General features: G+C 43.4%; 3 protein-coding genes across 7 annotated transcripts; 2 read left to right on the top strand and 1 right to left on the bottom strand.

Moving 5' to 3' along the window:
- Nucleotides 1-902: 902 nt before the first annotated feature.
- zc3h7bb (zinc finger CCCH-type containing 7Bb) lies at nucleotides 903-10,376 on the bottom strand. The gene is made up of 21 exons (XM_086016447.1): nucleotides 10,019-10,376; nucleotides 9,256-9,317; nucleotides 8,630-8,666; nucleotides 8,060-8,260; nucleotides 7,461-7,619; nucleotides 7,141-7,278; nucleotides 6,967-7,009; nucleotides 6,646-6,878; nucleotides 6,250-6,541; nucleotides 5,892-5,950; nucleotides 5,661-5,760; nucleotides 5,402-5,563; nucleotides 5,110-5,315; nucleotides 4,918-5,018; nucleotides 4,647-4,828; nucleotides 4,224-4,291; nucleotides 3,039-3,304; nucleotides 2,850-2,955; nucleotides 2,664-2,772; nucleotides 2,333-2,466; nucleotides 903-2,035 (listed from the first exon to the last, which is right to left on the bottom strand). Exons 2-21 carry the CDS (start codon nucleotides 9,312-9,314, stop codon nucleotides 2,000-2,002), a joined length of 2,691 nt encoding a protein of 896 aa, XP_085872573.1. The 5' UTR covers nucleotides 9,315-9,317; nucleotides 10,019-10,376; the 3' UTR covers nucleotides 903-1,999.
- Nucleotides 5,116-19,069, top strand: rangap1b (Ran GTPase activating protein 1b). 4 transcript variants are annotated; one of them, XM_086016455.1, is made up of 23 exons: nucleotides 5,116-5,272; nucleotides 5,410-5,565; nucleotides 5,678-5,739; nucleotides 8,038-8,266; nucleotides 8,980-9,025; nucleotides 9,119-9,229; nucleotides 11,791-11,907; nucleotides 11,989-12,116; nucleotides 12,920-12,979; nucleotides 13,112-13,291; nucleotides 13,396-13,530; nucleotides 14,519-14,677; nucleotides 14,755-14,868; nucleotides 14,984-15,083; nucleotides 15,202-15,286; nucleotides 15,362-15,536; nucleotides 15,815-15,898; nucleotides 15,970-16,072; nucleotides 16,173-16,261; nucleotides 16,353-16,474; nucleotides 16,559-16,624; nucleotides 18,696-18,762; nucleotides 18,932-19,069. In XM_086016455.1, exons 7-22 carry the CDS (start codon nucleotides 11,796-11,798, stop codon nucleotides 18,727-18,729), a joined length of 1,746 nt encoding a protein of 581 aa, XP_085872581.1. In that variant the 5' UTR covers nucleotides 5,116-5,272; nucleotides 5,410-5,565; nucleotides 5,678-5,739; nucleotides 8,038-8,266; nucleotides 8,980-9,025; nucleotides 9,119-9,229; nucleotides 11,791-11,795; the 3' UTR covers nucleotides 18,730-18,762; nucleotides 18,932-19,069. The 4 variants fall into 4 exon arrangements, 3 of the variants coding, with proteins under 3 accessions (XP_085872581.1, XP_085872579.1, XP_085872582.1); XR_015082528.1 differs by lacking the exons at nucleotides 5,116-5,272; nucleotides 5,410-5,565; nucleotides 5,678-5,739; ... (1 more) ...; nucleotides 8,980-9,025; nucleotides 9,119-9,229 and adding an exon at nucleotides 11,353-11,466 and having other exon boundaries at nucleotides 18,696-18,806; XM_086016453.1 differs by lacking the exons at nucleotides 5,116-5,272; nucleotides 5,410-5,565; nucleotides 5,678-5,739; ... (1 more) ...; nucleotides 8,980-9,025; nucleotides 9,119-9,229 and adding an exon at nucleotides 11,353-11,466.
- Nucleotides 18,933-25,970, top strand: chadlb (chondroadherin-like b). Of its 2 annotated transcripts, none has more exons than XM_086016448.1 (11): nucleotides 18,933-19,069; nucleotides 21,154-21,330; nucleotides 21,740-21,934; nucleotides 22,040-22,195; nucleotides 22,272-22,417; nucleotides 22,551-22,832; nucleotides 22,912-23,131; nucleotides 23,645-23,918; nucleotides 24,440-24,852; nucleotides 25,054-25,220; nucleotides 25,403-25,970. In XM_086016448.1, exons 2-11 carry the CDS (start codon nucleotides 21,154-21,156, stop codon nucleotides 25,677-25,679), a joined length of 2,307 nt encoding a protein of 768 aa, XP_085872574.1. In that variant the 5' UTR covers nucleotides 18,933-19,069; the 3' UTR covers nucleotides 25,680-25,970. The 2 variants fall into 2 exon arrangements, with proteins under 2 accessions (XP_085872574.1, XP_085872575.1); XM_086016449.1 differs by lacking the exon at nucleotides 18,933-19,069 and adding an exon at nucleotides 19,078-19,226.
- The last annotated feature ends 30 nt before the right edge of the window (nucleotides 25,971-26,000 follow it).

Genomic DNA, 26,000 nt, shown 5'->3' with positions numbered 1-26,000 from the left:
GATTCCCAGCAGGAGGCAGATAACGCTACCCGCTACATATTTAACAGCTATCCCGTTTACTGCGTCCCCAACAGGCTGCATACACAGACGCGTATGTACCGGTATTATATTCATACATGAATACGTATATAGGTATACATTGCAATAAACGTACATATAATCAATAGCATATAGAAGAGAAATAGTCAATAGCAATCATTATCATATTCATAATACTAAGGGTAGTAGTAGTAATAATATGATCCCTCAAAGAAGCTAAACGGTGGGCTGTTCCAGATGAGGGCTTCATTGGCACAGCTAACAATGCTAATACAACGCACACATTGCAGTGTCCATTTCAAACTGCAACCCGCTCATTTGTCTGGAACAACCCACACAGAAGGAAAAATTACAACATAAGAATACATTTCTTTTTTTCTTAAATCACTATGGTAATCTAATTTAGCGATACATGTCATATGGCAATACCTCAATAACAGAAATGTTCTATGTAATCAATACACTTTTCTGGTTATATATTTATTAAGCTTGATTGCCAAGTTATCATTTATTATTAGTAGTATAGCATTATATGTAAATATGTTGTGTGTGTGTGTGTGTGTGTGTGTGTGTGTGAGAGAGAATCTAATTCCATTGCATCTGTGTTTGCATTAAAGGCTTGATTGACATAGCAGGCAGTGTCCTGCTTGTATATGCATGTGTTTTTGCTCATAGGCACAAAAAAATAAGAAAAAAAAATAAGTGTGTGAATCCCCGACCGTCTTCTTTTAGCCATCAGGACCACTAAGATGGATCACTGGATGTTGGAAAATAGCCTCAGTGGGACTGGAGAGGTATCAACTTGCCTTTACTTTCAAATTAGCATCAATATTCTAACACAAGTAAATATATTCTTCATTTGATTAAATCACTCAAATTCATTTATTCGTCTTAGTCCAGCCTTTCAGCCTCAAATTATTTTCCTTTCATTTTAATTAAATACAACAGAGGACTTCTGCATGGGCAGCATTGACACTGATTCAGTCCAATCGAGGTCATTAGTTCCACGACTCTTCTTTTTATCCGATTCTAGCCATGTCTACATTATTTCATATATCTGTTAAGATGGGTTTTTTTTTGTGTGAGTGTGTATGTATGTGCGCGTGTGCAGCCACCTCTCAAAAACGCGGGGAAGAAGAGGGGGGGGAAAAAAACATTGTTTTGCTCATGATTTTAGAAATATAAGTAGACTTGCATACGTCAAGAAAAACAGCGCTTTCTTACTTGATCGACTTTCCCCATTTTAAAAGGCCCGTTCAGGCGTTACATTCAAAGTGCTCTACCAATATGGCAGACAATATAACGAGGAAGTACAACTCCCGATGAAAACAAAAACATTTTGACTCTCTCGCTTTATGTCCACGAAGGTAGAGAGAGTAGGATTTGGTCACACTGCAGCACAATTAAGAGTGTCCACCAGACCCTTCTTTTTAATAACGCTTACTTGGGTCTCAAGATGCCTTCGAACAGCACGTGGAGCGTGTTTTTTTTTTTTTTGGCACTATCAAGTTGAAAAGGTCAACTTTTAGCATGACATCTCCATTCTTCAGGAGAATTTTCCATTATTGCCAAGCAAAACGTAAGAACCGCGGCCAGCGCGCTCATTCGGGAATTGCTTTGGTGCTGCGAGGATTAAAAACACAAAACAGGAGGTGTCTGATGGAGACAAATTTTCAGTCCTAAGTACTTGCGATTATTACTTTCGTCAAAGATAGACGTATCCTGCAGCGGAATCTGGCAAGGAAACAAACAAAGCTTCTTCAAAGTGTCAATTGATGGCTGAGATTTGTGGCTCATGTGTCGTGTAAATGTGTGAATGTGTGTGTGTCGATATTGTGTTTACATCCGCTCCCACAAGGCAAGAGATCAAACTGGTGAGATGACAGGCTGTTCGGTTGTTGCCGGTACGGCCGGCTGGTCCGTCACCGGTCTCTTGTCGGCAGCAATTGGCCGCCAACGCTCAGAGGTCGTCTCTGTCGGACAACCGCCGGCCTCCCTAGAACGATACACACCATCACGTTATATTTCTTGACCAGTCAGTGCAATAGCAATTTTGTGGTAAAATGATGGTTCGTAATTCTTTTGAGGAAAGAAAAATCTTATCATAGTCATGGCCTCATCAAATCAGGTGAGAAATTGTTAAATATGACCTTTGAGCCTGTTTGCTTGTGTGTCACCTCTTTTGTGCGAAAACAATTTGTAACGATGCTAATTGCACTCGGCAGTAATTGTAAATAATGACTCATTCAAAGTGAAGTAGGCTGCAAGGTCGTGATGGCGGGTAATCACTCACCATGCTCTCACTGTAGTCCGCCGTTATGGTGACCTGCTTGTCCTCGGGGGGCGGGGTCACTGCGGTGCTGTCTGTGCGCCGACTCTGATTGGTTAGCTGCAGCCACAGCTCGTACATCTGTTGCATGTCTCTCACTGGAGGACAGAGGGGCGGGGGAAGGCGAGTGCAATCTTACTAAGCGACAACAATCAGTGTAATAAGCTGTTGTCTCGACTTTAATTGTCTTCCGAGGAGCAATTATCAGAGCACACGTGTGAGGAAAGAATGAAACTGCTGGATGGGTACAACGTGTCAAAACCAAAATCCAAGTACAGGTGACAGTGCGGCTTACGACTGTTGTTCTTCATGTACGTCCAGACGTCCCGCTCCTCCAGGCTGTGGGCAAACGAGCAGTTGCCAATATAGTGGCACTTTTTCTGCTTCATCACGTGCACGCACATCTGGATGGAAGACATTTACAGAGTGACACCTCTTCCACGAACGGCTTTCAAACCGTGAGGCAAGGGGGAGCACTCACGTCGTATTGCTGCGGATAGGTGCGGGAGAAAGGGAGAGGCCGAACAACCACCCACTTCTTTTTCTCAAAGGATTTCACCAGCAACACTCGACGCTCCTTGGTCCAGCTGGCAAACAAACAGATTCTTTCGTGTCACATGGTTTCTTGCTGCAGGGGAAAAGGCGGCGCCTGCCGTACATGCGGCCCCACCTATGTCGTGCTTTGGCGGTGCAGTACTTGAGGTTCTTGTCGGGCTCGTTCACCTGTCCCTCTCGCCAGCATTGGCCGCACACGAACTTCATTTTCAGGTTGAGGGGACGGCCCCGCCCGGCGCCGCCCCCTAGCGCTCCCACCCCCATCCCTCCCGCTGAAGGGATGCCGCCCCCGCCGATGCCGTCCCCTCCCCCTACGCCGCCCGCTCCGACCCCCATTCCCCCGACAGGCATGCCGCTGCTCGGGTGGGGAATATGGATTGGCTGGAAGAGAACAAAAGTTCATTTCAAATGGTAAATGTAAACAGTTTACAGGGGGTCCTCGGTTTGCGACATTCCTGACATTTTCAAGTTACCTATGGCAAGCAGCCAATATCACCTCGTAAGACAAGAAGACATGCTCATTTATGACTGAACGTCTTTTTCATTGTTTTATATTAATGACCTAGAAGGGTTTTTCATACAATACATACCGTAATTATGCCATTTCAACTAGAGCTGTCAAGCGATTACATTTTTTTTTAACTAATTGCAAAATTTTCCATATTTGATCGCGATTAATCGTATTTTTCAACTAATTTTCTACGAAGCTTGTTAACTATTTAAGTAAAATCATGGCATTAATGTGGGGAAAAAAATATATTTCGACTCTAAAACGGTTCTAATAGCTTTCTTTGATCCTTGAATACGATTCTTTTCCTGTAAAATACGATTGTTGAACGATACACCAAAGACGTAGTCCGCAAATTATTTTGGATTCCTCCAATGAGCCGTTGCGCAACTTTCTAAAGTAAAACTATGTAAAAGTCCGTCTTTGTGACAGTGAGTCTCCTCTAAGTTTGGCTGCAAAGTGAGCAGAGGTCAGCCGTCACAGGAAGTACCGTACATAAAACTAAGTAAAAGATTTTTTTTAATGCTTTATAAAATTTCAATTTATCTCCATCGTTAACGCTTTAACTTTGGCAGCCATAATTTCGACATTATCAGCAATATGCGCACAGAGAAAGAATATGTCACAAAAAGGCAAATTTATAGTGGTTTTCAGACTAATATTTACTTATTATGCTGTTAGCATTCTAACTTGCAGATCATTTTATTCTATTTCAGATCATCGCCGCCCTCGCAACAATTCCACCGTACACCGAGGACCCCCTCTAACTTCCCATTGATATTTCCAGCCTACCCTCTGCTGCTTCTGCGCATTCTGCCAATGTCTTTTGGACTCCTGCACCATCTCTTCATGGGTAATGCCTGAAAGAAAATATGGGTGACAGAGCAGAAAGTCAGTTCTTGGTGCATAAAACATCCCATATTCAGTTACAACGCCTATCATTCATTTAGAGCCATTGATTTGAACCAAAAAAATTCAGCCTGTCGACAGTAAATATTCTCAAATTTCTGTAGTCCTCCAGAGCAGTGGTTCCTAAGCTTTTTCGGCTTGTATACCCCTCGACCTTTTTTTGTCCTACCATGACCTCCGCCTGGCTCTCCAAAACGCAACATAACTGATTATTAAAATCTAAAAACAACTTATTTGCTTCTTCTTAAATTTGTAAGTGTAATTCTTTGTTGTTAATAGCGGTCAAAGTGTACTCTGTCCACTTACCGGTGTCTTGTTGAAGCACCCAACATTTGAGTTCTATGACCGAGTGTGCAAAGGAGCAGCTGTCCTCGCGCTGGCAGCCGTAGCGAACCTCGTGGCGGCAAACGTCAAACTGGCAGAGGGGGTGGAGAGGGCGCACCTTGCTGTAGCGCACGTTGGCTGACCGCACCACATGCACCAGGCACCTGCAGTCACATTAGATTAGATTGCAGTCGCCACTAAAAAAAAAAATAAATAAATAAATATGACGCCGTTTCAAGGGCGCCACACTCACTTATTGTCATCAAACGGGTGTCGAGCTGTCAGGTTGGAACACACTGCCAAGTTTTCCTTGCTGCGCTTGCTTATGATGCGGGGCTTACTATCAAAACATTCCTATTGAAAGAACAAATCCACACAAATAAGTCTTACCGTTTTCTTTTTGCCCACCGCAAACAGACAGAGACGAACGAGCGCCTGATCTCACCTCACAGAGGAACATGAACATGCCCATGTGGAGCTGCAGCAGCCTCGTGACACTGAGCGCACGTCTCTCCGTGCTCCCCAGGGGGTCGAACAGAAGCTCTCGGCTCAGCGCGCCCTTCCTCTCCTGCGTCCATACGTCGATTTCCTCCTGGCAGTACGCAAAGGTACAGTTCTCACCGTACTGGCACTCCTGGCGTTCCTGGACCTCTGCAGGACCAAAAAGTAGGGGTGATTTTAGGCGAAAAGCCGATATAACGCGAGCCAATTTTGTTGAAAAAGACTTGTACTCTCACCTTTACAGAGTACAAAGGCCCCTAAGAAATTGTTGCGTGCAGGCCGGGGCCGAATCCTCTTCCAGGTGGGGTCATCGCTGTTTTTGAGGCGACACAGCAGGACGTCCCGCTTACATCGATGCGCTGCTTCTGGCTGGTATTTGTAGTCCATCACCCGTGGCCCTGTAAGCAAGAGGAGAAAGTTTGTCAAATGGATGTAAATGTAGAAAAATACTACAATTCATACATGTTATACTTTGTACAATAATAGTCTTTGAACCTATTCGACTGTAACAGGCATGGCAGGCCTGACGGAACTCGTGTGTGGCAGCCAGAGGATTCCTGGACAGCATGGAGAGGTTTGTTCCTGCTGGACCATTCTGGAGAAAAACAAAAAATGATGTAAAAAAAATATATTTGATGAAATGGTGATATCCATCCTAACGGTTCCATTCAAAGATTTACCGAGAAAGTTTCGCTAAACAACAAATACTCAAGAGATCGGACTCACTGCTTGTGCGGAGCCGTGGTTGCGCATCCCAGGGATGAAGTTGTGACACACTCGGCCCCCTTAAAAAGCACCAAAACACAGTAGATGAGCACTTGAAATGATCAATGCTTGCAGCCAGTATCATGTCAGGTGCAAGTAACCTAACCAAGACACATTTGTATGTAGTTCGTACACGCAGAGTAAGCAAAAAAAATAGAAGTGGAGCACAAATGTCAACACTGTCGTTAAAAGCAATCAATAATGTGTTTAATTCACCTTAAAAAAAAAAAAAAAAAATTAAAAAAGGCAGTGATTGAAAATTCCTTTGATCAGTAAGTTGGCAGTGAAGAATGATTGTTTGGCCAAAACGTTCACTCACCAGGGAGAGTGTACTCTGACAAAGAGTCGAGCCCGCCGGAAACGACCCCGGCTTTCCCGTCTCCATCCATGGCTCCGCTTGCGAAGCCTCCCAGAGCGTCCTGCGCTTGGGTGGAGCCCTGGTCTCGCTGGGCCAGCGGCGAGTAAGGCTCCAGTTGGGGAATCTCACTGATGGAGGAGCCGAAGAACGTGGGGGCGAGCTGGGACGACGGGGCGGGGAGGTTGGGGGAATAAGGTGGCCGCAGACCAACCGCTGTGTTTGGAAGGTTGGTGGGGATGGCGCCCGCGGGACTCTAGACCGGGATATTGATAGATGCCAACAATTATTGCCGCTCCGACATAACTATCGTCACACGTGATACAAGCTTTCATTTGTCTGATAAAACTGTACTCCGACCTCGCTGACTTTCTTGGGGATGCATTCCAGGAGACTGTCGAGCTCGTCCTTGATTACGCTGCCGCATTCGTCCATGTGTTCGGACACGGGGACGGAGTAGGGCATCGGCGGCAGCGACTGGCTGACGGGGCTCTCCGACAGGTCTGTGCATGGGTTGAGGACTGAGGGATCGTCGCTGACCGGGATGGGCGTGGCCAGTGGTGCTGGGATGCACTGAGCATTGGACAGGTCGGCTGAGGGTGTGCGAAAACAGGAGGCCAACACAAGAAATAAGTATAGGCATCAAAGGTTCGAAGGCATGTGCATAGAACTTTACCATACCTGGTCCCATGTCACCCAGAGACTCCATCCCATTGGAGGACAACTACATAACGAATATGTCAAGGAGCAAAAACCAAATCAATATTGAAGTTATCAAAAGATGGCGCGTTGTAGCCAGCGCGCAAGACCGGTATGCTGATTTTAGCATCAATAAGCCGGGACATGAACACACACCTCTCCAGTGGGTGGGGATGTCTCGCCAAGACTCTCTCCCTCTGTGGCTGTGGACTCGGTCTGGCTGATGTAGGCTTTACGACCCTTAAGGCCCAGCTTATTGGCCAGATCTTGAGCCAGATCACACACCTGTCTGTCCTAGACAGCAAAAAAGCACAAAGGAAAGAATGGGGGCGGGGGGGAATACTCAAGAGAGGGCTGCATTTACACTGCCTGATTTAAATGAGACAATTCTGATTTCTTGTGTGCGGCGTGACGGCAGCATAAATAGAAACACTGTACATGGAACACAGGCTGCAAGCAAGGCATTAATAACATACATGTGGCTCAGTGAGCAGACATTTGGTGCCGCACTCGTACGCCTCCCTGAGTCGTCCCATTTCTCTCAGGCAGAGCGCCTTGCGGTACAGAGCCTTCCGACTGCCTTCGGACACAAACAGCGCACTATCGCAGTCCTGAATGCCGCGCTCGAACTCCCTCTGAGGAGAAAAAGAATCAATTAAGTTAATGGTGCTGCACAATATATTGAATATTCACCGCCATTGCTGACTTCAAGTCAAGTGGCAGTAAAACAGTCCGGCAGACATCAATTTGAAGAATTTTGCGAACCCCTTTTGAAAGAACAACTAAGCACCACGACGACATAACACTATAACAGTAGTCTTTTTGAATAGGTCTAATTATTTGTTGACATGATAGAAGATCATGTGATCATTTCATCACCTAACTTACTTAGTCCCACAACAATGATATCTCCAGTGTTACTGCAGCTAGCATCAAATGGCTAGCAAAAAAAAAAAACATCAATAAACTGCAAACAAGCAACATACTGTCAGTTTGTGAAGAAATAGCCAGTGCAAGGAAAACTTTCTAATTGAAGATCATTTGTGAGCGTAGGAAAAGAAGCAATTCCCCTCACAATTTGGTAGAAGGCGGCGGCCCTGTTGACGTAGAGGCCCTCCAGCAGCTTGTGGGGGATGACGAGGGCCTCTGCTTGGGCGTAACGGGCAACACTGATCCCTTCTCCATACTGCTGGGCTGCCTGGCGGCAGTCGCCGTCTCGCCGGAAGCAGGAGTTACCCTCGTCCAAGAGGTTACACACCAACTGGGTCAGAAAAGCCTGAAGGTACGTGAAAATGAGGCCATAAAAATACTGCAGAACGTCACCCCATACATAAACACCATTTAGATACTTTCCTTGTAATATTGTAAAGAAAGGAAAACTACAAAATAAAAATGCTTATATATGACATAACGACCCACTAAAGCTGTGCATGTGTCGGTAAAGCACATTACAAACAGACTGGCAACAGGAGAGGATACAGTGTATGCCACAATCCTCCAAAAATTATGGACATGGATTCAGTACTTTTTTAGTTAGGAGTGGCAACACAATCTGAGCCTAAATCTCCTGCCTCACACTTTACTTTAATTTGGAGATGTCAGGAACAAGGCATTAAAAAATGCATAGAAGAGGAAATAACCAAACCTCATAATTCTCTGGCTCCGGAAATGGCAATGAAGACCTGTAAACGGACATCACAAGTTACCACTTTTGTCTCAATAACAAAAGGGACAATGTCTGATCAATTCATACAGCCTCTTTCTTCTTTACTATCAAATACCCTGAATATATATATTTTTTAAATCCAGAATATTATTGACTCTTAGCATTCACACAATGCATTATGTTTCAATGAAAAGTGAATACTGTAGCTCCAAATTTGATTTGAAAAAAAGAAAACGGTATCCAGTCATATTTTTAAATCAAGCGTGAAACCAATTAAAAGCCTTAAGAGGGCACTTTTATAAATCTCATCAAACTTTTATTCCCATTAGGGTAAGAGGTGAGAAGTACTCCGGACTGTCGGCAGCCACCTGCAGGGTACATATAAGACAGACAAACATTCCCACTCACATTCATACCCAATTACAATTTAGAGTCTTCATTTAACTTGAGGTAAATGTTTTTGGACAGTGGAAGTGAGCTGGAGTACGAGACCACCCACACACGCATCGGGGGAAGATGCAAACTGCACACAGATTGGAGCCCTGAACCTCAGATCTGTGAGGCCCTGCTAACCACCAGGTTAGCCACTCTATTGTTTTACTTACTGGATAAAACTCATTGCTTTATGGATTTCCTCTCTTCGCTTCAGTCTATCCGAGTCCATTGCCTGCAGATGGAAGCAAATGGAAATTTTAATTTCATATTTGCCGTGGTCTGAATATTCCCACATGAATCACGATAAATTGCTCAACTTTACATGGCTTTTTAAAAAAAATGTCAAAATTGCTTGCTGGCTCCATGCATCGGCATGGCCTACCGTAAACACGCTGACGAAATGACGGCGCTAGTTCAATTGCAACACAGCGGGATGACGCAGAAGCTGAAACGATGGTTAACAGTCTTAATTTAAAAAAAATAAATTTAACACACGCAACATTTGTTCGTCCAAACTGCAACGTTTTGTTAGTGAGCCCCGCATGTTAGCATTGTTGATGTGCTAACTCGCGTCAATCGATTATACCTGCTTCAATTGAACGTTGCACCAACAAAACAGACTTAAAATGCACATTAAGTGTTGGGTAAGTCGATATTAATGTTAACATTAAAGCGATCAAGAGGTAATCACAGTCGGACTTGCTAACGCTAGTAGTGCTAAAAGCTAACGAATCTGACCTGAGTGTAATTAAATGTAGCTTTCGATTGTATGCATATTTAGGGCGTTAGCGTCGTGTCGTTTAATGTTTACTTTATATTCATGCTGGTTGGCTGTAGTTGTACTTAATTAATTAACCGCAGAAGATTGGTTGACGATACCGAGGAGCTAGCTAGAGTGTCAAGTAGCCCCTCTTCTTTTTGAGCACAACTCACCCCACAGTTAAGTTTCAAGCCTTTGCGATCACTGATAACTTCACGGAGCGTTAAAGACGATGAAGACGGGAAGAAACAGGAAACTTGCAGTCACTATCCAGGCAGCATATTTGTAAATTTGGTGTGCTTGTCATTGATTTTTAGAGACGGAGCACGATTATTTTTTTTTTACGAGCTACAGCTGCTGCTGAACTGCTTGCTGGCTAAAAATGTTGGCCCCCAGTCTGCTAGCTGTTTTGGCTACTAGTGCAGTAAGGCAACAAGTTTCAAACGAAAATCTGCCACAAGGGGACAGCAAAGTCATGTCGTTTTATAGGCTGTGTTTGGTGTTCATTCACTCATTCCCTACTCCGTTCTCAAGGTGCTGCAGCGATTTTCAAACACTGTACAGTTATGGGCAATCTTGTTCAATCATCAGTTTAATAGAAAATAGTTTTCGAAAACCACCCGGGCGCACCGTTATTTACATCATTGCGGGCGCACCGTTATTTACGTCATTGCTGTCGCATATTTAAACGTAGCTGCATCAGACAGTTGGTGGAAATTGAGAACTACTAAAATATTATAACACAACAGCATATTGTTTATGCTTAACGGAGAGTCTAAAGAAGCGTTTCACGAAAAAGAGCCTACATTTTCATTGAAAGTTGCAATTGCGTTGCTTTACTTACTTGCAGGACATTGATTATTTCCGACAATCTGTTATGTATGCTGCAAATAATGGGGTGTTTGTTTGTTTGTTTGTTTCAGAAAATGCTGAAAATATTGGTGTGTTTTAGAAAAAATACATTTATCAATACAATCATTTGCCAGTTATTTAATTGTTCACAATTTATGTTTTCGTGTTCTCTATCTGACGACCAACTTTCATATGTTGTAATGTGCAGTAATGGAAAGAGTCAATTCAAGATATCTACATGTTCCTTTTCAGATAAATCAAGCTTTAACCATGTAAAATGGAGTTGTAATGTGTAACTTTAATTCAATTCACTTTTACACAAACATCTCCGCCCGTCGTTTTGACCAGTCACAATCACAGATATCTTCAATGGTATTTTTAACTTTTCAAAATGTAATTACGATTGGTCACAGAGACGTTGTTGATATCTACAATGTTAATTCTGGATCGTTAAACCTTTTCAATTTTAACAAGTACCGGTTTTCCCACCCGGAAGTCTGTGTGACGTCATGGTAAAACGTTATATTTACCATACACAACAAAATACAGTTATAGTACAATGTCTTATTTTAAGTATTTACGTTACTGTTCTAGTGAACGTATCAAAAGTGAACATTTAAAGAAAATTCATTATGCTTCCAGCCAGCGTGACGTAGGACCACCATAAATGAAACCCGGAAGACGTGGCGTCACATTGAGTAACCGGCGTGCTTCTCACTCACCGGTCGGCGTATTTTTGGGATCATTTCCGTGGAATTAGCTGTCGGTGGTAAGATCCTTCGCTTGTTCCTAGTATCTTCCTTCCGACAGTGACGTGTGGCTGACCGTAACACCTCATTATTTCTCGGCGAAGGCTGAACGAAGTACATTGACCGCTAGTTGGGCTGTCCATAAATTCGGAATAGCACCTGCTAGCTTCGATTGAGCTAACCGGCCGAGCGTCTTTGTGTTAAAATTTTTGTATTGAACGTCAGTTGCACGTTGGTGAACGTTACTTATTCAATCGAACGTCACTTTTTGCAGATTTGGTATGTTCAGGTTGTCCAAAACTCACCAACAATGACTTAACGCTTGTATTTGGATGTCTCTCTAGACATCATGGCTGCAGATGACATTGCCCAGCTGGTTAAAGCTCTCTCCAAAACCCATTTAGGAGATGGAGAGTTAAGCTATAAAGGTCTTGGGCTTAAACTGGACAATGCAGAATCAGGTTTGGTCACCAGCAAGTGTAGATTGATGTCAATCAAATGCTCCCTGTTTTATTATTTCTTCCAAATGTGTGCGCCTACAGTGGAAGAGTTGGTCCAGGAAATCGAACAGTACCAGGAGTTGAGAGTTTTGCGCTTGGAGGGAAACACTTTGGGTGTGGATGCAGCCAGAGCCATTGCCAAGGCACTGGAAAGCAAAGATCAGCTTCAGGTACACATTATCAAGACAAAGAACCTTTCACTTGTCGTATGTATGACTTTGCTATTCACTTACTTTATGATACAAGGACCTTTCAATAAACGGAGATGCCTCTACTACAGTGATTCACAACCAGGGTGCCATGGCACATTGGTGTACCATGAGAGGTCATCAGTGGTACCATGGGAAATGATCCAATTTCACATAATTTGTCTGAAAATGACTATGAATTACAAATGTAGCTGGGTTCGTCCATCTTCGACATAGACATTCAGTGACAGGCAGAACAATTAAATGTGCTTCCATTTTTCCTCTTCTGCCCATTTTCTTGTTAAATAATGTGCAGAGATATTTTAAAACATCTCTCAGTATCAAGGGTGTATATATGCCACTGATATGTACGACCACAGTGTTCCACTATATTATACAGGCGCTGCAATGCATTAGAATATGGAAGAAAATTTCATTAATTTCGGTAACCTATTAAAATTTTTAATAATGAAACCTAGTATTGTAACCTGTAACTAAGTGAAACTGTTCAATTCCTTCCTAAACTCTAGTATATTAAAAATCTTGTTCCTTGTGTAATAATAGAATTTCTTCAAATTGTCAATTTAGTGTATTCTTAGCTGTAAGCTATTCTCATAAAAATTTTTAAAAAATTACCCAAATAGTTTTCAACATTTACCAAGACGCACCATTTTATATGGTAGTTTTTGGAAATTATCCTAAATAAATCAATTCAGACCTATGGTGATTATCTGTTGTCTTTTTATGATGATATTTTTTAATTATAATTATTTTTTTTAATAAAGAGATTGTACTGGAGTGACCTTTTCACTGGAAGACTGCGCTCTGAAATCCCAATGGCCCTGGTGAGAAGCTCCCCTATTCAGGACAGATCTACACCACATTTATGACTTTATATGGCATACATTCCGAACACTAGCATGCTTCAGTTTAATTGAAGAGTATCTCGCTAAAATTTCCTTGTACGTTTGCACCAGAAATCACTGAGCAGTGGATTAATGATTGCCGGGGCCCGTCTGACCGTGCTGGACTTGAGCGATAATGCTTTTGGACCAGATGGCGTGAAGGGGATCGATCAGCTACTCAGAAGCGCCGCCTGCCACACCTTGAGGGAGCTGAGACTCAACAATTGTGGAATGGGAATTGGAGGAGGAAAGGTGAACTCAGACAAAATGAGAATTCACGACAAACAGCTGCAAAGCACTTCCACGCTGTTTTTCATTGTGGAACTGATAATAAAAATGCTTCGTGGTCCCTATAGATCCTGGCTGAAGCACTGATGGAGTGCCACAGACAGTCGTTGGTCGTGGGAACTCCACTCAGACTCAGAGTATTTGTTGCTGGGAGGAACCGCTTGGAAAACGAAGGAGCCAGTGCCTTGGCCAAAGCCTTTCAGGTGTGAATATTTGCATCATTGACACAATTAAACGCACTGGCTCCAAGGAGAAATAACAAATTTGATTATTTTTCTGAAACTACTTCTTATACATTGTAGTGCAAATTTGAAGTTACTACAATTTTGATCAGATCACAAAAAACGACCAATAACACAGGTCAACACATTTTTACTCATTTTTAAAATTAGACATGCAACTGTTCTTGCATTTGATGATTTTTTTTTTTCTTTTTGCGCTGACTTCGAAACTGCCGTTGTTTTTTTCTGTAGCACATCAGGTTTTTATAATAAGAATATTTTATATGACATTCATGAATTAAAGGTTACGTTCAGCAACAGGTGGAATATTTTCATGAAACGTCATAGCTATAAATAACAGCCCATGGTAAAATCCGTGTTGTGCAAGGTTTTATCAGTCAAACTTAAAAACAAAAAAAAATGAAAATATCGCAAGCATGATATACTATTAAAAAAACACATTAAATCAGTGTTGAAAATACATTTAGGGACACGTTAAGACATCCCTGATTAAAATTCGTTGTTGACATATTTCTTCTCAAATGTGTCTAACCCTATGTAAGGCTAATCAACATTCAAGGAAATGGTCACATATAATAGACCAAAGTCAATTGTCCTTTTTCAAAAATATGCTGTTGCATTGGCACATATAGTACGACATACACGGCAATGTTTTCAATGGCATCTAAGTATTAGGTTCCAGTCATGGTTAGAAAAAAATGTTTTATTCAGCAAAAGTATTGCATATGTAAAAAGTGTTATAATTAGCTTTAAACTTCAGCTTGCAGGTCAAACCAATTTTGAGGGCAACACTGTAGTATAGTGCTTGGCACCGCTCCCTCACAGGCTTGGAATAGCAAACATCCTTCTCATCCACAATCATTGTCATTATTTTTCTTACTTTTTTTTTTTTGTGTTTACCTTTTTGTTCATTTATCTTATTTTAACTCCTTGAAACGTGACACTTCAGATGATGGGCAGCCTGGAGGAGGTCCACATGCCCCAGAACGGCATCACCCACGCGGGCGTGACGGCTTTAGCCGCGGCCATGCGACACAACGCAGATCTGCGCGTGCTCAACCTCAACGACAACACCTTCACAAAGAGGGGAACGCTGGCCATGGCTCAGGTGAGGCCTCTTGACCCCCAGCACATTCATAACACAAAAACATGACACGGGCTTTCTACTCCCGTTGGCCCCTACAGGCTTTGGGGCACCTGAGGAACGTCCAAGTCATCAACTTTGGTGACTGCTTGATCCGTTGTGAAGGCGCCATTGCCCTGGCGGCGGTCCTCAGGGAAGGATTGCCAGTCCTCAAGGTCAGGATACTGCTGATATTTGTTTGCTTTGGTAATGTTCTTGATATTGATAAGAAAGTCAGTGAATCACTTTTTCAGGCACTGTATGCCATGATTGTGTCATGTCTGCCCACAGGAGCTGAATCTGTCATTTGGTGAAATCACAGAGGCAGCGGCCCTGGTGGTGGCTGAGGCGCTCATTGACAAGCCTCACATGGAGAAATTAGATCTGAACGGTAACCACTAAACAACCAAGACGGAAGAGATTTTTTTTCTTTGTTTTTACTGAGTATGACCCGCGCGTCTTGTGTTCGTCCGCATGTGCGTGTCTCTGTCGGTGGTTGGCCGTGACAGGCAACTGCCTGGGGGAGGAGGGCTGTGAGGCTCTAAGGGAAGCAATGGAGGGCCAGGACAAAGGAGACATGCTAGCCTCACTCAGGTAAAAAAAAAAAATGTGGAAGAAAATTGGAATTTTCTCTGAGCGATTCTGATTCCAATGGTTGCTTCTTTGTAGTGATGACGAGGGAGAAGATGAAGAAGATGATGAAGGACATGATGATGATGAGGAGGAAGAGGAGGAGGAGGATGCAGACGCGAGTAATGGATATAATTGTTGCAACGAAGAAGAATTTGTTAAAGAAAATGGAACGGCAGCAAATGAAGAGAGTCCTTCTAAATCCCAGTGTCCTGTAAGATGACAATTGTAGTTTGTCGAACTTTATCCTATTCTGACCGCCTTCGTATTTTGGTTATCTAATTTGTTCACGAGTTGGTCAAAATATTAGAAATACTGTATTTCTGATGCATTGTAGTTCACTACAGCCATAATGATAAAAGTACTGTTAAATGAATACCTCTCTGACAAAATGGCACATGATAACCTTTCTAAAGGCAGATGTAGCCTCTTATACCTAAATTGGGGCAAGTAAGTGTAGGTCAAGAACAGCTGTTTCGTGTGATGCCTTAGGAAGAAGTCATAACCTTTCTTGACTGCCCGTCTGCCGAGAAACTTCTTAAGCTGGGAGAGATGAGGAGACATCTGCTACCGGAGGTTGGCGGGAAAGAGCACTGATTGACAGCATGATTTTGTACACACTTGACAATATTTCTTCCTGACATCAGGTGAACATTTTGGATCCACACAAGGCCGTAGAGGTCCTTCTCAAAGTAGCATCTTTGTACAGTGAGGAAGCAGTGGCGAAGACTACAGTGGTGGAAACTTTTGGTAAGTTGGTACTTTGGGGGAGAAATGGGGGATGGATCTACTACCTCTTGTCTTTTACCGAAAAAGATGTGATTAAAAAAAAAAAGTCTCCATCTCACAGACATGCTCTTGAGGAGGCTTCTTTCCGGTTCAGCTCTGCAGGCTTACACCACCCTCTCCACGCTGCTCGTCCTCATGGGAGTCCTCAAGGTATTGGCGCCACAGAACTATGTTGACATGAAGGGGAGGAAGGCCTTGCTCAATGGCTTACTTTGCCACTATTTCTGTTCATGTGTTTCAGGGAGAAGGGAAGAACAAAAATGTGCCACTCGCACCAGGCCTGGTTTTGTGTTTGGAGCACGCGGTCCAGCAGGACTACTTGGCCCAGCACCACGCCTCACTGCTTCACACCATCCTGTCCAAGTAGGAACGACACCTTTACAATGCGATGCTGCTATCGCGGAGTGTTTGTTTGTACACAGCACTCATTTCTGTGCGACTCTACAGGAATCACAAGGCTCTCAAGTCCTGCAGCGGCAGCCTGGACAGGTTAAATTCCGCGCTTGAGAAGAGGTGCATCGACTAACCCTGATTAGCCACCACCAGGATACACATGAACACGCAGGCGTGTACTGGGATAGATTTTCTCTAAAATAGAGGCTTCCGCAACCACTGATTTCCATCCACTTGTATATTTTTAAAAGGCTGTCCAGCATCTCCACTTTTTGATATTTTTAGTCATGCTAGGGATTTATATTTGTACTGAAAATACACAGACATGACAACAAAAATGGAGATGATGAGCGGGGTGAACGTTTACAGTAAACTGGCAGCTCTTCATTCAGTATTGAAAGCAAGCACTTTTACACTGCTCAAAAAGGGTTCCACTCATTCCGGCACTCCCTATGCTTAATATATCCATATCAATTCAGGGACTTGATTGACAGCTCTCTTTCACCTTGGAAATATGAAATCAATACAAATGTGCCCACTCTTATTGGTGTTTACAATGCAGGTCCAAGTGCCCAATTCCAACTGAATGTCTGTATGCAGTTTGTCTGGACCGTTATGGAATGTTTCCATGTACAGTTGAAGTTGAGGCAAATCCAATATGGCAGTTTACGCTGACGTCACATATCACCGTCAGTCTAGTCTAGCAAACCCAAAGTGCACATATGTGTCTGCAAGAATCAACATAGAAGAAAGAAATAATACTTAAATATTACAAGTCATTAGCTAAAAGGCATAGACATATTTGAAAATTTTCAGATAATGGAAAAAAAAAAAAATCACAAATTCAACAAAGAATAGTCCAGTTACCTCGATTAAACATTTGCAGGTGACCATGACCTGGATGACTGAAAATCTACACAATGTAAGAACATTTTTTAGCAAGCACATTGGTGTGTTTTCTTTTTAAATCAAAACTATGAGAGAAAAAGGAAATTATGCTATTAGGCTATTGAAATATTAAACATTAGTGTTTGATTGGCCTTGCCTAGCCCACACCCCACTGAAGGTAACAAGCCACCGTCTGCAAATTGGCCTTTTTAAGGAAAGACACACATCTAATGTTGCACATTCAGACCACATTAAATGGCCTGTCATTGTAGTTAAGATTTACAGCAGACACAGGTGTGGGTAGATATCAATGTGTGTATTTTGATTACATCAAGTTCATGTTGGCGCGGTATATCACATTGGCAGAAATACCTGATTTTTATGATCTGAACACATCAAATATCATGTTTTTTTTCCCATTTATGCTGCTATGACACCCAAAATATACACAATTAGGTCACTTGAACCATGCAGTGTAAATACAGCCTTAAAACAATTACAGTAGATGCACTCACATTTGTTTCTGCCTTATTCTGTATGAAGTGGTTTAATAGAAAAGGAAAGGTGTGTGACATGATCCTTGCTCCTCATTCAGCAGTCTTAATTAAAAAAAGTCATGTGCTCCTCTTTTGGGTTCACATGTACAATTCCACTATTACCTCATTTACTTAAAAATATAACTGAGCATTTAAAGGAAAAGGGAATAAATATTCTGTAATTGCGTTTTAGATATGTTGACTTGTACTGAAACCTCACAAATATAGCTAATCCAACAAGCCTGACTCTGGTTTCAAGTTATTTTTTTTCAATTTCATTAGTGATGTAGTTGCTGTTTTATGATATAAACGCACCTGTAATGTCTTTGGATAGACACTGTGTAGTGTTAAAATATTACACCATCTAGTGTTGAACATAACACTCACAAGGAGTTCCTTTTATGAACACTACAAATGTTAATAATCACGAAATATTTATCTGGTAGAGTGTCCAGAAGCACTACAGTGGCAATTTAAACTCAATTCTCTCCCACATAATACAATATTACTATATTCCATAAAAAAAAAAAAAAAAAAAAGACACCATGTTTGTAGTTGAGCACAGGTTACATAATATGACAGTGTGGTACGATATATGTATTTTCATCCATCTCATTAGAATGCAGTCATGGGGTTTGTCTCAATCTTTTCTGGCATCTCACGGCAAGGAGTTAATGATGCCGCCGTCTTTGCTGGTAATGGTAATGGAGATGCTCTTCAAGACTGACTTTTTTTTTTTTTTTTGACTCAGTGTTTTTGTTTCTCAGTGATAAGCGAGGAGGAGAAAATGGAGGGAAATGACAGACTCGCCTTTCTCAAACCGGAGAAGTGCAGGTGCGAAGCTGAAGTTTAATTGCATCTCTGCAGAGTTGCATTAGGTGATCAACTATGTAAAATAACTCCTACTCTGGACACCATTTCCTCTGCGAATGTTGCAAGAGTTCTAATCAAGTCCCAAAAAATGTAACCCTGAAATTTTAACACTGCAATTTTTGCTGTGTAGTGTGTGTTGTCGGTGTGAGTGCTAGAGTGGGCGCGGTAGCAAATGAGGGGTTAAACCCAGTTTGTTTTGGATTGAGAGGGGGGCAGCAGCCTGTGAGAGGCAGCCGGCAGAACCAACCAGCCACTGGACGGAACCAAGGTCAGTCTACTTTACAACCAAAACCTGTTTAAAAATAAATTGGTGAAAACTACCAAACTGTTTTAAAGTTAAGATCCACCGCATGTGGGATACTTTTTGAGGATATAAATGTCAATTGAAGGGGGTGCGGAGCGGTCTATCTGAATGACATTTTGAGGTACGACCCAACACCACACACTCAATTTTGTTTTTAATGTTGATAGCCTAGGAGTGCTTTTCATACAAATATTTACTGTATGACTTAACTGCTACGTTTAATTAGCGCAGGTTAGTGAGCGAGACGGCGGCCCGGTCGTACACCGAGGACTCCATGTATTTGTTTTCATCGCCGTTTTTATTCATTTGGTGATAGGACAACACAAAACCATTCGAAGGATTTCTGCGACACTTTATGGAAACATTGGGGCAGTGGCAAAATTGAAATAAGTTCAATTTGAGGCCAAATTCAGGCGCCCAATGACAAAACCACGCATGTGTGTAATTTGGCGCTTATTACAATTGCGGTCTTTTGGAAGATATGCATTGTAAATGTATTTAACGCCATGCATGCGATCCTGCGTGCATGGAATAGCTAAGAGTTGATGCACACTTTACAGTTTTTTTTCCTCATACACACACACACCTTCTGTGGAAAGCACGTTTTGGCATCGGCAGCTCAGGAGAGACACTGGGCGTCTTTGTGCACAACAGGCGAGACTGCATGCGTGCTCCTCTGCGGTCAGCACAGTTGATCTCGGGGTGGGGGGGGATCCGGACAAATAGCCCTACAGGCGGAGGAAATTCCTCCGTCTCATTTCTTGGACCTCTCTCTCTCTCTCTTGACCTTGTAATAAAACATTAATTAGATGCTTCTGTAAGGGTGTGAGGACACTGAAAAGTTGAATTTGCTTAAATGGCATTGGATACAATTAAGAAGACATTAAGTTCACTCCAAAATGCGTATAAGCTTGAATCATTCATGGATACTGTAATAAACCTTGCTCAAACAGGAACATGTAGAGATCCCATCCAGGGTTGGATTCCACGGGATGTTTGAAGGAGAGGAGACATCAGATACGAAAATACTTTTATTGGAAGTCTCACGTTAAGACAGCTCAGAGAACCAGGAGATGGAAATGCTACGTTGTGCAGGCATAGCCTACCAACTGTATGTTGTGGGCTGCGAGACTCTCATCTTAGACATCCATTTTCTATATTATTCATTGTCCTCATTGAGGTCGAAGGTCAATTGGAGCCCATCCCAGCTGACCCTGACCTGCTCACCAGTCAAGACAGACAACCTTTCACAGCGTCACTGAATTGGAATCAAAGCCACAGCTTGCACCATACGGAGACTCCAAATTTCATAATGTGGAGCTTTCCGAGTCCATTGTTGCGGATCAAGTCGGTTGATCCAACATGGGAATGTGGTTTTAAGGCATTCCAGTGAGCACTAGGGCTGGCTCATCTCGCCAAAGTGGCACTAATCCCCCCTGAGAGCATCATATGAAATCTAATGCAATAGCAGCAATATAAATCGATCATTCAAACGATATTGTTCTTAAAAAAAAAAGGTATTTATTTACTACAAATGTATCTTTGGTCATCTATAAATGCTAGTGACATATAGTGACAGGCACAAAGAAAGAGACAACAAATTAGTATGATAGAGTTGTAATAAATCTAAGGCAGTTTTTCCCGACCTTTTTTTCGAGTCAAGGCATATATTTCACATTACAAAAAAATCTCACAGCACACCAAGCAAAAATATCACAAAAGTATACTGAAATATTGCTAATGTGTGGTGGTGGTAGACAAACATTTTTATTGTTCTGCCTCTCGCAGTACATCACCGACATTCATGAGCAAAGGCACATTTGTAGTAAATGGTGAATGAATACTGAACATTTTACAGTATACAAGGAGTAAAAGAGTGGCTGAAATTTCTGTTTATACATCAGTGCACTCCTGACTCCTAATGTCAATCCGTCTCCCTCATATCCCCTCTAGTAAGAACACAAACATTTTGTTCATGTTCTAAAATAAAGCCCGCCTGTGTCCTCATCTAGCGTGCCCAACTAAAACCCTCTTATTTGGCCTTTCAGATGTACTCCCAGCGCTCTCCTGACACCCAGTGGGTCCCGCTGCTCGGCCTCACGCTCCTCTTCCTCCCCGTGACACACGCTGCAAAATGCCCGCTGCAGTGCGTGTGCGACCAGATCCAGCTCACCGTCACCTGCATCAACAAGAACCTGACCGAGGTTCCTCCCACTGTGGACGAGGTGCTAATAGCTAAAATGAATCTATGACTCAACTGAATAGCTTGCTGTCGAGTCACAGTTCGGCATTTGCAAATTTGCTGATTTTGGTAACCAGGAATTGTTGAAGTGAGTGAGAAGAGCTAAAGTAATGTGGCAGTTACTAAGTAATGCATTACTCTATAATGGCTGCCATTTCAAGGAACTAGTCATCTAAATGCATTACTATATGTACTATCGTAGTTACTATTCAAAGGACTTGGAAGGTTGGTTGTACACTCCATAGCCGACTGTCAACAAAGTGTTATCTATCTAAAACATTACATTTGAAGAAACGCAGATTTGCGCTATTTGCGGCATGGCTCGGCATAGTGAGGGTTCATTGTGTGCATTGACGACTAATGCAGCTGCGCTTTCTTTCCTCCGTGTGTAGATTACAGTGAAATTGGACCTTCGAGGGAACGACATCCAGGAACTCCCCACCGGCGCATTCAGACAAACCCCATACCTAACTCACCTGTCTCTGCAACGCTGCAACATCCGTAGGGTGAAGGAGGGAGCGTTCCGAGCCCTTGGCCGCCTGGTCTTCCTCAACCTGGCAAGCAACAACATTGACATCCTGTACCAGGTGCTCTTACACAGCAACTTAATAAAGCCACAATGCTCCAGCGTATGGCTTTGTATGCAAAAGCAGCTGATTCAACTGTATTTTCATTTGCTCTGTGACGTACAGGAGTCCTTCGATGGTCTATCCTCGCTGAAGCAGCTCATGATAGACCGGAACCGCGTTGAGGAGATCCAACCCGGAGCCTTCTCCCAGCTTGGCTTCCTCAACCTGCTCTCGCTTACGCACAACCACCTCGTCTACATCCCTAACATGGCCTTCCAGGTGAGCACACGACAGCGTCACGCTCCGCCAAATGAGCATTCTGTAAAAAGAGATCTAAAGTCCCTTCTCCCTACAGGGCTTGCAGAACATCAAGTGGCTTCGCCTCAGTCACAACTCGCTAAACTATTTGGACATTGAAGCCTTTGCAGGCTTGTTCACGCTCAACCGGCTCAGTCTGGACCACAACGAGTTGCAGTTTTTCCCAACCGAGACCATGACCAGGTGGGTTGACATAAGAACTGGGCAATTATACAGTATGTTAAACACATTTAAATGTGAACTTGACCAGTTGAATTCATGAATCGGAAGTGGTCCACCGTAGTCAGGTACGTACAGTAACGTGCTCTTTGTCCAGATTGCCAGAGGTGACCCGGTTGGATTTGAGCTACAACCCCATGACGTACCTGGGTGAGGAGTCCGTGTCAATGGCCAAGCTGAGCCACCTCTTCCTGGACCACATGTCCCTGCAGGACTTGGCCAACACGGCCGTATCCAAGTCCCCCAGCCTCACCCACTTGGATCTCAGCCACAACCAGCTACGTGTCATCCAACCCTTCTCGGACGGCACCCCAAAGCTGACGCGGCTCCACCTGGCCGGAAACCCCATCTACTGTAACTGCTACATGCGTCCGCTCAGGTGCTGGCGAGCCCCCCCCCCTCAGCAGACAAATCTCTGGGGGACTCCACTCTTGACTTGTATTTTCACTGTGTTACAGGGAGTGGGCAGTCCGTAGTAAGGTGAAGCTGGTAGGAACATGCGCGGGACCTTCGCACCTCTCCGGAGAGATCCTGGAGGCCGTCCACCCTCCGGAGCTGCGCTGTCAGAGTCAGGAGGCCATGCTGAAGGCGGAGTTTGAGGAAGCGAGCAGAAGAGCGCCGCCGCCCACTGAGGAGCCAAAGAACAAAGCCAAGTGTCCCGCTAACTGCGTCTGTGACGTGAGTGCAGACAAGAACATCATTCAAAATGTAGTATTTTGCTCCTTTTCGATTAAAAGCTAAGTAAGGCAACCGTATGTAGCCTTTTATGGGCCAAGGGACCTTATTTAGGCAAGTCAAAAGTCAGCCAAAATGTCATCTAGAGTAGTGCCCGATTTATGAGTTTTCGAGATACGATCCATCATTCTGCCACCTTTTTGCTTTAACTTGCGAGCAGAAATTTGAGATGTCAGTTATTCACAAAAAGACCAACCTCAACCTGAGCCGCGAGCAACCGTGATGTCACTTTCAGTCAACAGCAAGTGGCAAAATGGCCGCCCCCGAGTGATTAAAAACTGGGGGATTGTTCTGCTTAATTCATATTCCCCAAACGCATTATTAATCAGAATGCTGTGTTTAGACTAGTGGAGCCGCTCAGAACATATTGTGATGATTTATATATATTTTTAACTTCCTCTCTGAGGTAAGAAAGGGAAATGACTTCCTCTCCCTCATCTCCCCCCATGATATCAGGCCGAGGCGCGCCATTCCTCCTGTGAGAACCGCGGCCACACCAAAATTCCTCGGGGTTTCTCTCCGGACACGCGCCTCCTCGACCTGCGCGGCAACAACTTTCACTACATCGCAGGCAACAGCTTCCCCGCCGTCTCCCAGGTGGTGTCCTTGCATCTTCAGCGCTGCAAAATCGTGGAGGTGGAGGACGGAGCTTTCAGCGGCATGAAGGGCCTCATCTACTTGTACCTCTCGGAGAATCTCATCTCGTCCCTCAGCCCTGACGCATTTAAAGGTATTTGGACTATGCAAACAAAAAGATATCATAATGACAGTCAAATGCAGGGGCAATTTTGTAAAAGTATGAGGGGTCCCACACAGAACTTATGAAGGGAGAAGAAGCGTAACTGTTTCTCAAAACTGTTGTTGCACTTTTCTAAAAAGGGAATATTTAAATTGTCTTATGATAAAATTACACTTCTGCGTTGTTCAATTCCTTAAAAGAAAATGATTATGCACTTTTAGAAAAATATTTAAGATGTTATAAAAATGCACCTCGGCATTATTTGCTAAAAACTTACCGTAAGCTGTCATATATTATTCAATTGCACCAACATTCATTCCTAAAAAGAAAACGATTGTATTAGTGATTAGTAATAGTCACTTTACTAAAAAGAAAAGATTCATATACATTTACTGTAGATCGAGTAGTTTCACTCTTCAAACAACCATAACTCTGATATGGCCTGCGAAGAAACAATTTTGACACTGCCCGAGTTCCCCCGTTTTTTTCACTGGGTGTGCTGCGCTCCACAGGACTCCCTCAGCTGACTTACCTCCACCTGGAGAAGAACAGCTTCACCGTCTTCCCGAAAGGAGCCTTCAAATTGCTTCCGGGACTACTTGCGCTTCATTTGGAAAACAACTCCATTGCCAAGCTTGAGGCCAACGCCCTGAATGGCGCCGAGAGCCTCAGAGCCCTCTACCTCGCCGGGAATGCCGTCGACCACGTGTCACCGAAGGCTTTGGAGCAGGCCGCTGACCTCCATACGCTCCACCTGGCAGGGAACAAGCTGAAAGAAGTGCCCACTGAGGCCTTGAGCAAGTTGGGGAACATGAAGGACCTCAGGCTGTCGGGGAACCTCATCCGCTGGGTGGGACCAAATGCTTTCCAGCCTTTGGGGAAATCACTGAAGGAGCTTTATTTGGATAATATGGGATTGGAGAAGGTGAGTGGAGATTGTTACAGTGGTGTTCAGAATAATAGTGTAAAAAAATAAATAATGCAAATGCATTTGGGAATGTATGGCCTAGAGGTGTTTTTCCATACAAATCTTTTCTGTAAATATGACAATGTATGATTTTCAACATGGCTACACCCATTTAACCTCAGGGTTTCATGTTTTTTTTTTCCCTCTCTTTTTTTGCAGATGTCACAGAGCTCCCTTGCAGGCTTAGGTCCAGGTTTGAGGAGTCTCTTCCTGGAGGGGAACGTTCTGGAAGAGGTACCGGACCTCCACCCGCTCACCTCCTTGGAGGTCATCAACCTGGCGGACAACCCTCTGATGTGCGACTGTCCTCTGCTGCCACTACGCCTGTATGACTCAATTCTGGTTCAACTTCTTCATTGTTTGAGGCTAGCGAAGTTTAATATTAATGGATGGACTTGGTGGCCCTTAACTTAGTCAAGACACGAAGATGGGTATAATAATAGATTTGTCGAGTTGATATTACTTTTGTGTCAGGTCCAAATTTGATCTTTTTTTTTTCTTTGTCTAGCTGGATTGAGAAAGTCAACCTAAAGGTACGAGCCACTTGTGCCAACCCGCCCGAGCTGAAGGGTCGCAGAGTCAAAGACGTCCATGTTTTCAAGGCCTGTCCAGGAGGCGAAGCCCTCCCCTCGGTTCCACTAAAGCGCGGAAAGGCGCCCAAGGCCACGAAACCGAAGCCGATGCAGCTCGGCAGCAGTGGTAAGATGCTCAAAAGCACATCCAAACTTCGCAAGACTCCAAAGATGAAAACAGCCAAGAAAACAAAGAGAATGAGCAAGTCGTGAACCTGCCGGGTGCTTACGAAACCAAAGTTACTATAGTTTCAAAGTTTGCAGTATGTTCTCAGATGAAAATAGTTATTCAGTCTTCATAGCATTAGATGCACATTCTCAATGACGGTCATATTTTTTTTTTTTTCAAAACTTTACCAATCGAAGTGGTCACCAATATAGAACTGACAATCGGCCTGATGCTGGCAACCACTGCACTACACAGCAATTGAATTGCAATCCAAATAGTTGGGTCTCTGGAGTGCCTGCCCACCCAACAAGTGTGAAATAAAACAACCAAGTAAATCTTTTGTTATTTGCTTATTTTGGAAAACG

The sequence above is a fragment of the Filicampus tigris genome, chromosome 19, assembly GCF_054856515.1.
Source record: "Filicampus tigris isolate MCC_2025a chromosome 19, RoL_Ftig_1.0, whole genome shotgun sequence".
Taxonomy (NCBI): Eukaryota; Metazoa; Chordata; class Actinopteri; order Syngnathiformes; family Syngnathidae; genus Filicampus; species Filicampus tigris.
Note: the sequence above shows the minus strand (reverse complement) of the source record. Positions and strands in the feature narration are given on the sequence as shown.

Excerpts from the sequence above, each read along its gene's own strand:
- zc3h7bb (XM_086016447.1), bottom strand. The coding sequence starts at position 9,314 with ATGGACTCGGATAGACTGAAGCGAAGAGAGGAAATCCATAAAGCAATG. Across the intron at positions 4,292-4,646 it reads GGTGCTTCAACAAGACACCG|GCATTACCCATGAAGAGATG; the intron begins GTAAGTGGACAG and ends ATTTTCTTTCAG. Across the intron at positions 3,305-4,223 it reads ATGCGCAGAAGCAGCAGAGG|CCAATCCATATTCCCCACCC; the intron begins GTAGGCTGGAAA and ends GTTCTCTTCCAG.
- rangap1b (XM_086016455.1), top strand. The coding sequence starts at position 11,796 with ATGGCTGCAGATGACATTGCCCAGCTGGTTAAAGCTCTCTCCAAAACC. Across the intron at positions 11,908-11,988 it reads ACTGGACAATGCAGAATCAG|TGGAAGAGTTGGTCCAGGAA; the intron begins GTTTGGTCACCA and ends GTGCGCCTACAG. Across the intron at positions 12,117-12,919 it reads AAAGCAAAGATCAGCTTCAG|AGATTGTACTGGAGTGACCT; the intron begins GTACACATTATC and ends TTTTTAATAAAG.
- chadlb (XM_086016448.1), top strand. The coding sequence starts at position 21,154 with ATGTACTCCCAGCGCTCTCCTGACACCCAGTGGGTCCCGCTGCTCGGC. Across the intron at positions 21,331-21,739 it reads TTCCTCCCACTGTGGACGAG|ATTACAGTGAAATTGGACCT; the intron begins GTGCTAATAGCT and ends CTCCGTGTGTAG. Across the intron at positions 22,418-22,550 it reads CCAACCGAGACCATGACCAG|ATTGCCAGAGGTGACCCGGT; the intron begins GTGGGTTGACAT and ends CTCTTTGTCCAG.